This window comes from Vigna angularis, chromosome 1 (genome assembly GCF_016808095.1).
Source record: "Vigna angularis cultivar LongXiaoDou No.4 chromosome 1, ASM1680809v1, whole genome shotgun sequence".
NCBI lineage: Eukaryota > Viridiplantae > Streptophyta > Magnoliopsida > Fabales > Fabaceae > Vigna > Vigna angularis.
The window spans coordinates 7,260,955-7,279,284 of record NC_068970.1 but is presented as its reverse complement, the minus strand read 5'-3'; the positions used below and the strand labels follow the sequence as shown (position 1 = coordinate 7,279,284).

The window sequence follows — 18,330 nt, the reverse complement described above, 5'->3', positions numbered from 1 at the left end:
CACTTGTCCCTGTCATCCTAGCTGTCTCCACCCTTTCATATATTTTATCTCTCCTACAAAATCACATTACTAAAATTCCTTTTTTCAAAATTCATTTTTCTCACCTACCTAAAATGAAACCTCTTATTCAGATTGCATTCAATATAACCAGTTCCTCTTACTTTTACCAAATACAACACAACAATTCGCTAGCAAACCGTATCCTCCTTATACCTGCACTGACATTATTGGATTCATCAAACCTTTTAAATGCAGTTCAGTTGTTAAACCGACCATTCACAAAACAGCGACCATTGACAGTGCAACGCATTTCGGCTATAAATTAAATAAAACCGCAGGGAAGTAAAAGAGATAACAAGATTTAAAGGAGACAGACAAAGGAGATGAACTTGAACTTTCTTTCTTTACAGAAAAAGAAAATGTAAAAAAAAAACACCAATTAATACCAAAAAAAGGAAAGAAATAAAGGAAGGAACAACAGCTGGTTTAGCTGGCCTCCTAAGTAAAGAATCTACTCTTATCCTTCTCTTTTGTTTCTTCTCTCTCGGATCCATTAAGCCTGTTTCCCTTCTTCTAGACCAGGGGTTCTTTCCCTTTTTTTTACACTGTCTGTTTTTATCTGTGACTTAAAAGACTACCGTACTAAAAAACAGAAAAAACCCTCCCCACAAAAAAATAAGGGAAACAAAATTAATTTACAGATTTGCCGTGATTGTAGCCGTAATAGGAAAGGTACCACTTGACGAACTTTTTCAACCCGGTTTGCAAATCGGTCGTTGGCTTGTATCCGAATTCTCTCCGGGCGGAACTAATATTCGCGTGAGTAAACGGAACGTCCCCGTTTCCAGGCATGTCCACGATATTCCTCTTCGCCTTAACCTTCAAATGTCGCTCCAAGATACTCACAAGAGTGGGCACGGTAACAGGGGAAGTGTTCCCGAGGTTAAATATCCGATAAGGAGCGGGTCCCCGTTTCTTCCCACCCGACCCGGTACTCTGGCCAGCAGTATCCAACGAACCAAGGCACCCCTTCACGATATCATCAATGTAGGTGAAATCGCGAGCGAGGTCGACGTGGTTTTTACCGCGGTAGACGGTAATGGGTTTCCCCTGTAAGATATTACGGGTGAAAGAGAAATAAGCCATGTCGGGTCTCCCCCACGGTCCGTACACAGTGAAGAACCTCAAACCGGTGATCGACAATCCGTAAATATGATTGTAAGTGTGAGTGATTTCCTCCCCGGCTTTTTTGGTGGCGGCGTAGAGGCTAGCGGGCTGGTCGGTGCGGTCCGATTCGGAGAAAGGGACCTTCTCGTTGAGCCCGTAGACGGAACTGGACGAGGCCCAAACGATGGCGGGCTGAGGGTTGGCCGATTTGCAGGTTTCGAGAAGCGTGACGAGGCCCGCGATGTTGCTGTGCACGTAGGATTGGGGATTCTCCATGGCGTAGCGCACGCCGGCCTGTGCGGCAAGGTGCATGACGTGAGTGAAGGCCACGACGTCGAAGAGCTTGGCGAGAAGCTTGGCGTCGTTGACGTCGCCTTCGACGATGAAGACCTCGTGCGTGTTGAGCAGCGATTTGCGGGCTTTCTTGAGGGAGGGATCGTAGTAGTCGTTGAAGTTGTCCAGTCCAACCACGCCATCTCCGCGTCGTTTCAAGGCGAGGGAGACGTGGGACCCGACGAAACCGGCTGCGCCCGTTACCAGTACAGACATGCCTCCCTGGCGGTGGATCTGAGCGGATGTGCGGACTTGCTTCTCCCACTGGATCCCGCCCCAGGAGGCGGAGAGGTAGCGGCTGCCGGAATCGACGAAACCCTGGAAGCTGAGGTAGGAGGCGGTGAGGGCGATGAGAAAGAGAGCCCAGAGAAACATGGTACTGGTAGAGGCGAAACAGCGGTAGAGCTGGCGGTTCATGGTATGGGCACGCTCGATCTTGAATTTGCCTGGAGTTGAGGGGAAGGTCTCGTCTTCCAACGGCGGCATTTTAGTGTTTCCTTTCCTAATTGAAAAATGGATCTTGATTATTGGTGGTGGTGTTGATGATTTGCGTAAACGAAAAAAGTGGAAGGGTACAGATGCAGAGGAAAGAAACAAAAGAGAGATCAATTCTCCTGCACCTGCTGAATGAAGCAATGGGAAGGGTTGTTATATATAGTGGTCACCCACGGACAAGTGACAAGCTAGTCTACGCGTGAACGCGTTAAAGGAGGGACAGAGGAGAGAGAAATTAAACAGAGGAGCCCAGCGACTGAACCACCAGGAATTTAGCCCAGCCTCTCCTTCTCTCTCCACTTTTTTAGATCCATATAAACCAACCAACTGCGCCTCATGACTCACATAAGTTGAATCTCCCAGATAAAACTGGAGCATTGTCCATTTTTTTAATGCTCTACAAATTCTTATTTATTCCTCAATTTCCCTATTTTTTTTTCCCAATCAAATTCCCATTCTTTTTTTTCTTTTTCCTCCATTCACATCCCACCTACAAATTATCATTTTTAGTATGAGATAATAATCATCACAATACATTCCACTGTGGATGGATGCACAAGACCGGACCCTAAATGCTATGGTACCTAATATAACTAATGCATTTGGCGGTTTCATCACTTTTAGTTAAAGATCAACTGAATTAAATTATCTTAACTTTTTTTTTTAGGTAACCATCAACTGAATTTATATTTTACCCATTAACCCAATTACCACTGGTTTGCTTTATATGATAAAAAATGTTTTACTTTTATTAATTATCTCAATATTCTAATACAGTGTTTTTAAATAGCATTTTATATATATATATATATATGTTTTGAATCTCCCCTACTTAAGATATACCATTTATGATATAGTGTCTAAAATACTCATTTATCATTTTTTTTATATATATGCGTGTCTGATTAGTTAAACGTGTATTTATGGTTTATCAGTGTATCATTGAAGTCCGATATCTCACATAACTAAATTAGAGGAATTAGAGAGGGATTGAAGTCACAATATTTATTATTCATTCATGTCATCACAATTGGTTATTCAAGTGTTAAATATATATCGGTCCCAACTCTAAAACCTTAAGTTTTATGGTGGAAGAGGTTCAAAGATAAGGTAAAATTGATTCTCTAATCAAATTTCTAAATGATAAACAACTTTCCACAATTGAATGTGAATGTGCAAAACATAAAAATGGTACACATACCTAATTAATAGAGTTCTGACAAAATTAAACAGTACTACAACCTTTAATGAATTTCTACCTTTGAATTAAAAGTAATGGTCACATAATAATCATATCAAAATTCAATTTCGTCTGAGAAGGAAAACCTGGTTAACTTGATTGTCACAATTACTTTTACAAATATCTCATTTCTCTTTATCTTGTCAAATAATGTTTGAGCAAGCAAATAACTGTGGGTAATTCAAAGTGGAAAAAAAGAAGAAGAACGACTTACATAAAAAGGGATAGTTTTTTTTAATTGTTATATACAATAAATTTATTTATTTTGATAAGATATTTTTTATTAGAAAAATGTGATATTTAATAGAAAAATATAACATAGATCACATGTATAACTTTTCTTTTAAAAAATATCAAACATGTTGCATTTAAACGTCGTTGGTGTGTTAATTACTAAATTAGAAGAATTTGAAAAATAATTCGAAGAGGATGGTAAAAATAAATCCAATGGCAACTATATAATTTTAGAAAGTCAATGTGGATCTCAATTTTAATTTATTAAAATAAAATAGTCAATTTGAAGTATCCAGATTTTCATAATTCAATCTTAATGTTTAAATTTGACTTTTGCATTTATTGAAATCTTATATAGCTTTTATTAAAATTGAGAGACATTGTCACTCAGCAAAACATGGAAAAATATCCTTAGAAGTATGACTAATCAATATTAATAATACTATGAATATAATCCTTATCATGTTTCCATTTATTCTCTAGAGCAGATCAAATTTAAGCCAATTTTATTAATGTTTTCCTTCATATGTCTATCCATTATCTGAAGTTTTTCTCAATATTTAATAATGAAATTAATAGGGGATTACGAAGGACGTGAGCCCCACGACGACATGCAGCTTGGGAGACAAGCATAACTATTATACTATCAAAGATAGGCTTTGTTTTATTATATGAGAAAAATTAATTATTATGTTAAAATAATTTTATAATAATGTACTACTTATAATATATCCCTCTCCTTCACTTTCACTTTATCTGTTTCATCAAATTTTTCTTTGACTAATCCTTGGTCTTTGGTTGCTCTTTACACACTCAATTATCATAATTTTCTCATTCCATGTTTTTACTTTTTTATTACTTTTGAAATTTACGTATGTATTTCAATGGTTAATTGAATAAGCAAAAATATGTTGTGGATTTATGTAAAATAAAAATAAAAATGGCAATAAGATGATATTGTTTTATTTATGATTATATATTAACACATAGATAGAGTAAAATGTCTAAAAGTATTGTAATAATAAAATTCATAAAAAAAAATATATTAAAAGCATGTGAGCAGGAGACAAAGGTTACCTTGGTAGGAACCCGAACAGAAAAAAACACATTAACATATAACGACACCCGGTTTTTTTTATCACTTTGGTTCATGTGCCAAATCGAATCCTGCATAATTGTGTTTCTATTAAAAAGTGTTAAAATTATTTTTTATCCAACACCTGCTACTCGTTTGAGTATAACATTTCTTATTGACAAAAAGAATACTAATTTTATATAATTAAAGTTGTAAAAAGTATTTAATTAAAATACACAGCTTGTATTTAATTCAAATATAATTTACTTTTTATGATAAATAATTTATACTATTTATGTGATATCTTAGTGTTGATAATTACAATATTTAAAATTTAATTTTAAAATATTAAAATAAACAGATGGATGAGGTTAAATTAATGATTAGGAAAACTTGCTAAAAAAATAGCTCAGTGTTATATATTTAACTTTTATAATAACTGTTAAAATACTAGGTGCATGCCTAAAAAAGGTTAAATTAAATGTAAATAATTTATTTTTATAATTAAAACTTTTATGTCACGTAGGTAGAATTTTAAAAGAGTAAAAGTAAAAATTTTAAGTTATATTTAATGTATAAATTAAACTTTTAACTATCCACTGATTTATTTTACACTATTACATTTTTTTATAGATCTGTTTTCTTTATAATCATTGTGAAATTTTACTATACATATAATATTGTGATATGAATTGAAAATCTGGGCTAATCACTTCAAATTAAAAGTTCGCGTTAATCAAATATATATTTGTATGTTGTATTATTTTCATTTCAATTATAATTTGTAATGAACTTATCAAATATATTAATAATGTTAAAATGAAAAATGTAAGATCATGAAAAATATTTATTTTAACAGTAACAATTTTATTATTAGATTTCTTTGTGAATGAAAAATATAATAAGTTTATATAAAAAATAAAATATAAAAGCTAAATAATAAATTTTGGTAGCTTAATTGGTAGAAAATTGTGGTGATTATTGAGGGTGGATAAAACACTTAGATTTTAAGGCATTATTGAGGGATCCAATATGTCAAGTGGTGATTAAAATATTAATATAATAAATAATATTAAAAAATTGTTGAATAGTAAAATTTTTGGACTATAAATAGCCATGAGGGGGGAGGTTATTCTGCATAAAGAGAGGAAGAATCAAGTGAGAAATCTTGAGAAATAGAGAAGAAAGAGTTAGGAAGAAATTTTTAGTTGCAAGAAGAATAGAAGTTCTGGAGGGTTTTCGGGGAAACAAATTCTGAGCAAAAGATTAAGTCTGGAATAGAGGTAGGGGAGCTAACATTTCTAAGCTTTTATATTATGATTTAGTATTGTTTTATTACTATTCATGTCTTGAAATTCTGTGTGAATATTATTAATGAAAAACATAGGTGCTTACTGTATATCTATCTATAGTGAAATTGTGTGCTAATATTATATGTTGTTGTTTTGAATCTGTAAATAAGAAATTTGTTAAAACTAGTTGAGGAACACTTTGGCTAAGGAAAGACTTGGTACTTAAGTTGTCCACTGTGACGCACTTCTCTTTCCTAGAAGTCTACTCGACAAGTTTTTAACTTAAATCTTGTTGAACAAATTATGTACTGTTAAATTATTGTGCAATATATCTTGTTGGAATGAAAATTTCTGATGAGTTCATGTTATTGTGGTAGATATGGAATTATGAATTATAATTGTGATGATAGGATAGAGGAATCTTAAAAATCGAAGTTGATATATTCCTGATCATAGAGCAGCCCTGGTCAAATCCAGTAAGTTGTGACTAGTCATATGTACTGGCGTTTATGGTGAGTTTGATTCGTCAAATATTTGATTCTTCTCCGGTGACCATTTATGGTGATATTTTAGTATTGTTAATTTATTTTGTGATATATTCATTTTGTATGATTTCTGCGAAGATTGGATTTAAATTTATGCATCTGAACATGATATGAGTATTATGGGAAGATTTTGTAAGGATATAATGTGAGTTGAGGAATATGAGCATGGTATGAGTCTCGTGGAGAGATTCAGTAATAATATGGTATTTGTGTATATGTTGATGTTAAGGGTCCTGTTGTTGGAGGTTATCCTGATACTCTAATAATCATCCAATCTCAAGTAGAGAATGATGAATTATGTGGTGAGAGGGACAGGAGGTCCTGGTCTATGTGCCGGTTTTGGACATAGTGTTGAGGACTAACCTTGTGGATGGTATGGAGTATTTTGGAAGTGTATTTGTAAGAGGAAGTAGAAGTCATCACAAGTGCATAACCTCCCGTGATCGCTCATCAACATATCATCGGAATGAGTGTTTATTGGGTATTGTGGAATGAGTGTCTATTGGGTATTGTGGAATGAATGTCTATTGAGTATTGTGGAACGAGTGTCTATTAAGTATTGTGGGATGAGTGTCTATTAGTAATTGTGGGATGCGTATCTATGATGCTATTGTGTATGATGATATGAGTATCTATGATGCGATTGTTGTATGATGGTATGAGGGTGTTTGACATAATTATTATATGAGGTTTGTTGAGTGTATCAAAGTAATGGATGAATATCTATGATGCGATTGTTGTATGATGGTATGAGGGTGTTTGATTATATGAGGTTTGTTGAGTGTATCAAAGTAATTATGCATGTTTTATAAATGATTGGTTGGATGTTAACTCACCCTACTTGTTTGTGTTTGTGTATGTGCGATGATCGTATAATTCGTTATACGAGAGCAGATGGAGGAATGTCGTCTGATTCAGTGTCAATTAAGAAAGAGATAGAAGAATAAATTAGAAGAATTCGAGTTATATTTATGAGTTTATAGTTGAAATTTGAGTTTAAAACATATATATATATATATATATATATATATATATATATATATATATATATATATATATATCAATTATGAATTTTCAAGTGTGAGATTAAGGGATGTTATCTTAAATGTAATGCTAGATTATATCGATTATGAATTATCTAGTGTGAGATTACGGTTAAAAAAAAGGTAAATAATTAAATGTTTAGATAGTTGTATTATATTTGAAAAAAATATATTGTTTTCTGCATATTCGTTCAGTGACATGTTGTTTAATGAATCTCAAAACCAGAACAATTTGGTGATGTAATCAATTCGAATTCATTTGATAGAGATTTATTGTTTACAAAGTCTTAACCTAAAAATAATTAGACAATTTAAATAATTAAAATATTTCAAATCATTTATTTTAACCAAACAAGTTAAGTGATATGAACCATATTTTATTTGTGAATTTCGGATCTGCCTTCTTCTACTTTGTTTCTCCTAGTATTAGTGAAATAATAAAAATATATAACTGATATTATTTTTACCATGAAAATTGTAAGTAATTATTTTAGTGGTGTTGCGTAGTAAAAACTGAAGAAAATTCTCATTAATTTTTTTTATAGTACATGTAAAAAATTATTCTGACTTATTAAGATTAAATTTTATCAACAATATTTTTGATGCACCAAGTGTTTTTTTAGATATTCTTAATATGATCATCTTTGAAAAGGAACGTGACAAATTCTTTTAAATCATGAACAATAATTGATTATTCCTGTATTTATAGATATAAGTAATTCAAGTGCAAAATATTGTATTTATTTTTTAAAGTTGGATTGTGTTTTGATTTCTTGTGATTGTGAATGTGTATTAATTAAATGTTTATATATCTGTCTACATAGATCGACATATATGTATGAGATCGAATTTTTTCCTTCAACGATATACATATGTAATTTGAAATTATATAATTATATCAAATACAAAAATTTCTTATATTATAGATATTAGCAAAAGAAATAAAAAATGAATACATGGAATTATATATATTTTTTACTGTTTTTTATGACTATATATACCTACTTTTTTCTTTTAACAGCGTATTTTAGAATATCTGGATAAGATTGCAATTTGTATAGTATATACTGAAAAACCAAAGAGTGTCACTTATTTTGGTGTATTGGAAAATAATTTTTACCAACAGGTTCAAATGAGTATGCTAACATCACCAAAAAAGTATATTTAAGGACTTAGTCTCAACCTGTTTCATTTTAAAATAATAGCAATAAAATATTAAAGGCTATTTTTCATGCTAACTGTTAAACGTATATAGTTTGTAGAATATATATAATTCTTATAAATACAAACGATCAAATATATTAATTTTATAATATTGGCTATTATCACTGTCTGTCAAAAAGAGACACAACTTTTTATTTTTGTTTAAACAAGATGTGTTACGCAAAAATATTTTTAGGATTATTTTTATCTTCATTAATCCATGTGGTTTATAGTATTTAACTTAATAACTTTTAATTTTTTTGAAAACATTGCTTGATTTCAGTTTTGGTTGTAATTAATTTTTTAACTTTGAATCGTTCCGCCATGTCAAACAAAAACACGTTTTCGTGTAAGATAAACTAAATTCTAACATTATTAAAATCTTAGTCAATATAAAATTAAGTTTAACGACCAAAATATAAATTTCAACATTCGATATCATTAGAGACGTTGTGTTTCATTAAAAAATGTAACTGTATATTTGTTAATCATTATTGTATGATAGAATTTATTTATTACATTATTGTTTATATTTATAACATCGTTAGTAATAAACATACAATTTCCTTAATTTGTTTTCACTTATAATATCATACAAAATATTTAAGATTATAAATGTCCATACATGGAAAATTTATGAATTTTGAAACTAAAACTTAATCTATATCATTGGGATAAGTAAAAAGTTAAAGCTAGATTTTGATTTGAATTCTAAATAAAATGTAAAAATAAAAGAAAAAAGAAAAACGCTGGCAGAAAAAACTTTTTTAATGTCAAAGTTAAACTGGACTGTATTTTTAGATAAATACTTAACAAATAAAATTCAAAAAATACAATACTATTTTTTATATTAAAATCATGGAGATGAATACCAAATGATTTAATTTTAGATTTATATAGATGCTATTTTGTTCTTATATATTATTTACAGCGACAATATAGCTATAATGTAATATAATAGATAACTTTTCCAAATTCTCTATCAATATACTAATGATACTGATTTTTTTGTTATACAGCGTAATATCATAAAAAAATATATATTTACAGCAAATATTTCTTTGGGAAAAATCAAAAGCAAGACATTGGTACTATAAAAGTATTGAAAATTTAAGTTTTATGATAAGCAGAAGAAAAAGTTAAATATTTCACCAAAAAAAAAATATATAAGTCTTTTATTTTAAAATTTTAAATTAGAAATGATGTGTTAATTTCTTATATAAAATTAGACTCATATTTTATTATTTTCCCAACAAATATTTCTTGAATGATTAATTAGAAAAAATATTTCTTTCAATTAAACATAATATTATATAGAAACTAGTAATATGAAATACGGTTTTGGTAATCTTGATATTAATATGAATGTATATTGATAAGTAATTTATACGAGAAAAAAATGGTTGAGTGTTATAAAAGTAATATTGATTTATTATATTTACATAGTTAAAATAAATTTTAGAAAAATGAAATATAAGTTTGTTTGACCTTATCGGTGCTTCCATTGCATGCGAATTGACAAGAGAGAGAAAAAGACGGTGAAGTTGATGGTTTTATGCCAGCTGGCGAATCATGGGAACATGTTTTCTTTCTGATATGCATTTTGGAACCTTCCCTTTTTTTTTCTTCTCCACTTATTCAAATAAACCACTAAAAAAAATCAGATTTATCCTATTATTTTTCTCCACTAATCATGCAGGAGAATATTTATTGCTTCAATTTTAGGATCACTCCAAATGGATCTACTTCCTCCCATCTTAATTGCTTCTGCCACTCTAATTATTATCTCATGATTTTAGGTTTGATTAACGATTTTTAATAAGAATCAATCTAATTGCGTACTTAATATTAATTATTTTTATGCAAAACTTTAATTACAAAATCCTTATGCAGTCTGATAAATAATAAGAGTAATAATTAATACATAATCTTGCTATTTTTATACATAGTGAATAACAATAAATAAAATAAATTAATCAATAACGAGGATAATTAAGGAATTGAAATTAATAAAAATGTTTCAAAAATTCAATGACTCTCATTAATACGGGGGGTATTTTTGGGAAAAAAGTGTATAAATTTAAAACAACATTGAAACATGAATAGTCAGTAACTCTGACTTTATGAAAAATTAATTTGACTGTCGACATACACGGTAAAAAACAAATAATAAAAATACTAATAAAGAAAGATATTCTAGAACTTTTAATTAATATAAATATTAGGAAAAAGTCAAAACGTGTTTCATCGTGTTAAGAGTATTCTTGGGAAAATATGTAAATATAAAACAAAAAATGAAAATAGGAATTAGATTTATTGATTTCATTAATTTTAGAAAATTAGTTAATTAAATCTTAAAATGAAGAACAAGAGACGATTGAAAAACAATTTAAATATATGTTCACAAAATATAAATCTTTGGACGACAAAGGGCTGCTTTGAGGGGGTGTATTATTAAACATGGGGTTCTAAGTAGCAATTAGGTGCTTATTATATAAGAATGTGCAATGAATTGGGTCTTCACTTAGGCTTAACTCATCAAGTCTGCAACTTCATAGATGGCAAATAGTTTGAAGGTTTAATCATTCACTAAGTCCCTATTTTCGCATGGAATCTCAATTTCGTCCCTTTCTTTCTGAAAATCTCAATTGGGTCCCAATTTTATGAAAATTGCAACAAATCGATCCTTTCCGTTAAATAGTGTCAAACGGCGTTAAAAAAATTGATGAGTGAATGCTGAGATGACGAACGAGCGCTCGTCCAGCAGCGAACGAGCGCTCGTCCAGCAGCGAACGAGCGCTCGACCACCGAACGAACGGTCGTCCAGTGTGGAACGAACGGTTGTCCACCAGAGAACGGACGCTCGTCGACCTCTTACTGCTGGACAACCGTTCGTTCCACACTGGACGACCGTTCGTTCGGTGGTCGAGCGCTCGTTCGCTGCTGGACGAGCGCTCGTTCGCTGCTGGACGAGCGCTCGTTCGCTGCTGGACGAGCGCTCGTTCGTCATCTCAGAATTCACTCATCAATTTTTTTAACGTCGTCCAGCCAAATTAACGGAAAGGATCGATTTGTTGCAATTTTCATAAAATTGGGACCTAATTGAGATTTTCAGAAAGAAAGAGACGAAATTGAGATTTCATGCGAAAATAGGGACTCAGTGAATGATTAAACCTAGTTTGAAACAAATTAAAAACAAGTGATATAAATTTGATATAAAAATGCCGAAATTAAAATGACAGTGAATTAGTTAAATATGGGCTTTAACGCAAATAATTAAACACACCATTTCCAACAATTAAATAACTAATTTTACTAAACATGTTTACTACAAGTAAACAAATTAATTGATCTTTCTTCTGGGCACGTAACTTTCATTCTCATGGAAAACTCATGAACGGAAAGGTAGAACAAAAACAGCAAGTTTTTGTAATGTGCATTTCTCAAAGAAACTTTTATTTATTACGTATACATGACGTATGTATACGCTTACACGATCAAACGTATATCGATACGGAACATTCACATGGATATGATATGACTATGATTCATAAATGGTTTTGCGTTTCCCTCTAACTATATATGTATTCCAACTTAATTATTCAATTCCCGTAAAAAAGTAAATAATAATCTCATGTTTAGTTTTGCTTCTTTTTTAATCTTTGAAGCCAAGCAACTCATTTAATACGAACAAATAATTTAAGATTTGGCTTTTTGAGAGGAAAAGAGTGCCTAATAATAGCCTGAACACCCTTTTTAATCTTTCAAAGCAAGCAATTTGAAATAATGTTATAGATGGTCCCAAGTTTTCTATAGGATATTCAAGCAAGAACTTAAAAGCAACTCCTTTAGGTAGTTTGACATTAATAAAAGAATGAATTTTGTATTGCATTGATTATGTGTTTACCATCTTTTAAAGAAATTATCATTGAAGTGATTGGCTTAGCATAGAACCCTTGTTATTGTCCAATGATCTCTTTAACAGTAAAGTGAGTATCTACCAAGGAAATTCAAAATAAAACTTTTCCTACTTTCTTTAGCCAACTAAAGAGGTTTTAACAATTCACATGCAAAATTTGCGATAAATTACCACCAAACTTAGAATAACCTCTTTGAATTCCAAATAAATAGTTAAAAATTTCTTTGGAACTCAAAACAATGATAAAAAAGTAAAGTCAAACTTGAGAAACAACAAATATATCATAACAATTCAGCCGCCCAAAGGTAACTGTTTTCCTTTCTAGAATGCGATGCTGGCGCTTCACTCCTTTTGGTAGAAAAAAACAGGCAAATCAAGAAATTGACCGCAAAAACAAAACAACAATAAAAAACACTAAACTATGTATACTGGAAATAAAATTTTCGGACTTTTAAGAATTTACGATGAGTAACAATAATTATCATAAAAAAAAATTAACTTCGAAAAAACACTCATAGAAGTAAAAACCTTTGAATATAAACCGATAAATTAAATTTCACTAAAATCAAATATAAATATAAAAGAGTTAAATAAAAAGCATGTGTAATAAAAGAATTTAAAGATATTCTTAATATGTAAAAACATTATTATTTTTACATATGTATAATAAGAAAAAAATATTATTCTCAACATTAAAAATCGTACTGTTTACTTTTTCTTTATACATATGTAAAAATAATAATATTTTTAATTTTAAAGAGAGAAAAAAGAAAAACATAAAATAAGGTAATATAGCGAGAAAAAAATTCTCTATCACGATTCCAAATAATGAAGAATCATATATCATATAACTTTGTCAAAATTTCAAATTCATTCAACAACTAACGCAGAAAATACATTTACAAAAACATTAAGTAGACCAACACATTTTTCTTTTTTTTTTCAAACTGTAAAAATAACATTATCTCCTGAAACACCCCTCTTATTTACCTTAATTGAAACAAATTAAACTTAATTAAATCAGACTTTTATACAAATATAAACTTAATTAAATTAGAATTTTTAGACCATTGAGAGTCCCATTAGAATTTTCAGAACCCAAAAACTCTCGTGACATTCTAAATAAAACTCTTTCATCATTATTTTGCAATATATAACACTTTCTATTTTCATTACTCATTTTTATTTATTTATTATGTTATTTATATAATAAGGTGTTCCTAACCTCATTTATTATATATTTTTATTTAATTTATTTAATGAAATGTTTATAGTTATAATATCTCACAATTAATGTTATCCTGTACATGACATTTTGTCCAAAAAAATGAAGAAAAAAAGTTATTATTATTTTATCATTTTACTTATTGCACCCATGTGTTACTATTTTGAAACCCTCATCCACCAGGTTTTTGCCGCTTCTTCTAATGGGCCAACTAACCTACTACGTTTTCATGGTCTTTAACTTTCTAATTTTTTTTTTGAAGAAAACCAACCTACTTCAATCATTTTATTGTATTATTTTTAGCTAAGTACTCCTCTCATCGTTTTTTATTTTTTCTATCTAATTATTTTATTAATATTTTATAATTTTTCTACATTCATCGTTTCTACCCTTCACTCTATAAATATCTACATATTTTCTCCTCAAGATACTACTTCATTTATATCTAAACTCTTTATTACAAGTTTCAAATTCTTTTCTTGTATTTATCTTCTTCATCATCCATTACTTAGAAGTTCTAAAATATCTATAAGATAAAAGAAGAAAAACATCTATCATTTTATATATTTCATTTATTTATATTTATTGATTTATTTGACTATCGACATGGCATAATCGTTCAGACAGACAATTATTAAAGGTAATTAAGAGTCAATTAATGTGATAACGGTTATTAATGGACAGTTAATAGGTATCTTAACAGTCAATTAATAGGTTTGATCATTATAAACTCTATAAATATAGATTTGATGTCAAGGTAACACATTTTTGGAACATCTGCGAAGAAGACGTAAACATAAAATTAGGAGAGAGCCAGAGCCAGAACCAGACAAATGTCCATCGACCCTTGACCGAAACAATTATTATTATTATTTTATTAATAAGATATTTATAACCTTATTTTTATTTATATATTTATTATTATTATTTTATTAATAAGGTGTGTAACCTATTTTTATTTATTTATTGTCACTGTTTTTATTTTGAAAGAGAAATTAATGTTTTTTAGGGAGAGTTTAGTTTATAAAAAAAAGAAAGGAGTTTTGTGAAAACAGAATTTTAAAGTTATCACACGAGGCACGGGACCTATTTTTACAACTCCATCTTATATATGTGAAGGTATTTTTTTTTTCTTTGTAAATTAGAAAGGAAACAGTAGAAGCAATTCCTGTAAAGCAGTTTGATATTAATAAAAAAAATGTATTAATTTATATACATTCACCTTTATAATGTCCCAAGTAAATAATCTGTATTAAAATCCTCTTAACTATCCTTAAAATACTGGATAAATAAATAAAAATAATTTGATATTAATTTACGTACGTTAGAAAATGTATTAAAACTTAATATATATGGCTAAGATCTGGACGATCTATTTAGTACAGTAAAAAAGTAATAAACAGTTGCACGGAAAGTTTTAATAATAATAAATATAATTAAAATTGAAAGGATCATTTTTTTGTTATGATGTGAAATTAAATATATTCATTTGTATTTTAATTAAATGGACAGGTAATTATGTTTTAAATAAAACTTTCTATACTTTAATAAGATCACATATTTTAAAAATCACAACATATTAAAAAAATATTGTAATAAGATAAATTTTATTTTGATTTTTAAAATTTATTTTTTTAATAGTGATAACATCGCTTAATTTAAAAGGTTGTTTATAAAGAATAAACAAAATAAACTTTTATAAATAAACTGATTATATTTAAATAAATATTTATAATAATTATTTATGTAATGTTTTGAGATAATATATCTAAAATGTTAAGAGCAATTATAACATAATATTAAAATAATGCACATAAAAATTCAAACAAAAAGGAACACGTCATGGTCTTAATGTGAATTAGTATAATTTTGTGTGTTATTTCATTAGATGATCCAATTTAAAACTAATTATATCATACCTTAATCTAATTAAATTTATGTATTTTTTTTAAATAAAATAAGATCTCTAGTAAATGAATCTCCCTTAAACTGTGAACCTCTGGAAAATTTTCATGATATTATATTTTATGCTAAAATAATTATTAAATATATATTAATGAAAACGAGACAAAATTGCAATTCGAGATTGACATTTTATAAGAGAGCTTAATGATTCTTAAAAATGAAATTTAAGTGTATCTATATTTAATTAATCTAAAAACTAATTTACTATAAAATAAAATATTAAGATTACAAACATAGCCATCTCTCTTTTCTTAGTTAACAGACAGTGATGATGATTGGACAAGCACTAGAAATTATTAGCCATAGTTACTTTATTGAACATATACAAAACAAAAAGAAAAGATGGACACATGCAAAGGAGACATGACCTTATTTTTTTGACTCACGATATACTACCGAACTAACAATGACACCATAATATCTTCCTTTCACCGTCTCATGCATGACTTTACTTTCCGTTACCACCGTATGATCCTGACCCAGCACGAGACCCTGCGTATGAACCTGCTTCTGACCCAGCTCTGGAGGACCCTGAGCCAGCATGGGACCCTGCATAGGAACCAGCTTCGGAACCTGCTCCAGAGCCTGATCCCGATGAGGAAGAAGAAGAACCAGAACTTGAATAAGATGAAGAGCCGGAACCAGAACCAGAGCCAGAGCCCGAACCTGCACCTGCACCAGAGCCCCCACCGCCAAGGCCAATTCCAAGCCCAGCACCCACCCCAATTCCCACCCCACCAAGGTCCAACCCGAGGTCCTTTCTTGCCACTCTACTTTCACACACTATTGCATTGATTGCAACAAGCAAAGCAACAAGAGCCATAACCCTCCCAGTCATAGCAGATGCCATTGCCAAGGATCAATATAAAACTAGGGTTGATGAGTTAGCTATCTAAGTGGTTGATAAATTTTTTGTGAAGAGGCGATGAGATGCATGCTATTTATAGTTGAGAATTGATAGATTTACCTAGGAAGGTCGGCAAAGCACGTGTAAAAGCATGACGCGTGCGTAGTAGGACATTACGAAGTGGGGGTGTCACTTGCAGCCTTTGTCCCAGAGAATGTTTGCACCAGTTTTCATTATATTTTTGGTACAAGTGGACTTCTATCCTTCACATATTTTTTCAATTCAATAAAATCATTATAAATATTTTTTTCTTCTAAACTCTTTTAACATGTCACCTGTATAATTTACAATAAAAATCCTTGATAATGTTACGCCTATCTATGAAGTAATCATATTATGTATAATAAGCCTAATTGTGGAAGTGGAAAGCTATATATATGCAGTTTAATTGTAGGATATTATTTTATCAACGAGGCCATTAACAGCAGCAGATCCCACTCACTTAAGCACAATGATTTGCGGGATGTATGATTGGCACGGAATTCAATTTCTAAAGATAAAACTATTAAGGATATGTTTTCCTAATGCAAAACCACTAAAACATGTTGGAGATATAAATCATACGGGGAGAACAATCTAGAAAAGCAACCAATAACCTTTGTCATAACTACATCAAATTCTGTCCTCCTTCAAAATCTTTGATTGAAGTTCGAATTGACTGAAGTTTTTGGTTTGTCTCAAACCCATGTCATTGCTATAATGAATTGAATTTTTACATATATTTGCTCATTTAAAAAAAATGAAATATTTATTTATGATGGAGATAAAAATGTTTTAAAAATTCAATGAATTGAAATGTTTTAAAATATTAAAATTAATTCAATATAAAGATGGAGATAAAAGAAAGTATTTTAAAAAAGATAAATAGCGAAAAACGCTTTCCAAATTGCCTAATATGCTTCACTTTTAAAAAGATTCAAAGTCTTTTAAAACATAGAGACATTTGGGGTGTTGCTCCCTCCACCACCACACCTTTGTTCCTTCACCTCTCCTTTACTATTTTATCCCTTAGTAAAATTTCATTTTTAGGGTTATTATTTTTTAATTTTACCCATTCACAACCTATTTCACTAATAACATATTCTAGTCCCGTACATGACTAAAATACTTTTCTTTCATTTTAACATTATATTTCTTCCTCTCTTTCTTTCGTCGTTGTGAGATACTACAAGGTGCAAAGGTTGGTGGTGGTGGAAAGAATTATGAAGCAGTCTCCCTCTCGTGGTGCAGTATCGCTCTCGTGGTGCAGTGCGTGGAGTGGTGCAGTGTGTGTCGTGCTTTCTCGTATTCGAATAAACCTTGAAATAAAACCCTAAAATAAAAAACGTAACGAGGTGACATCCTTCAACGGATGTCAACATCCTTCAACGAATGTCAACATTTGTTTAAGGAAAAACGGATGTCAACATCCGTTTAAGGAAAAACGGATGTCGACATCCGTTTTACCTTAAACAAATGTTGACATCCGTTGAAGATGTCACCTCCGTTTAAAGGTTACTTTTTTTATTTTAGAGTTTGTTTTATTAGGGGACATCCGTTGAAGGATGTCACCGACGTTGATGTATACTTTCTCACGCTGGTTGATGCTCTGGACGCTCCTCGATGTTCCTCCACACCACGGCGGCTATGTTCCTTCACACCACGGCGGCAATGGATGCTTTCAAACAAAAAAAAAATTGGAAAGAAA

At 30.2% G+C, this 18,330-nt stretch overlaps 2 protein-coding genes across 2 annotated transcripts; both read right to left on the bottom strand.

The window, feature by feature from the left end:
- Positions 1–384: 384 nt before the first annotated feature.
- LOC108321571 (UDP-glucuronate 4-epimerase 1) lies at positions 385–2,373 on the bottom strand. The gene has a single exon (XM_017553360.2). It carries the CDS (start codon positions 1,984–1,986, stop codon positions 691–693), a length of 1,296 nt encoding a protein of 431 aa, XP_017408849.1. The 5' UTR covers positions 1,987–2,373; the 3' UTR covers positions 385–690.
- Positions 2,374–15,915: 13,542 nt separating this feature from the next.
- Positions 15,916–16,662, bottom strand: LOC108321561 (glycine-rich cell wall structural protein 2). Its single transcript, XM_017553348.2, has one exon. The coding sequence runs from the start codon at positions 16,584–16,586 to the stop codon at positions 16,185–16,187; it is 402 nt and encodes a 133-aa protein (XP_017408837.1). The 5' UTR covers positions 16,587–16,662; the 3' UTR covers positions 15,916–16,184.
- Positions 16,663–18,330: the final 1,668 nt, after the last annotated feature.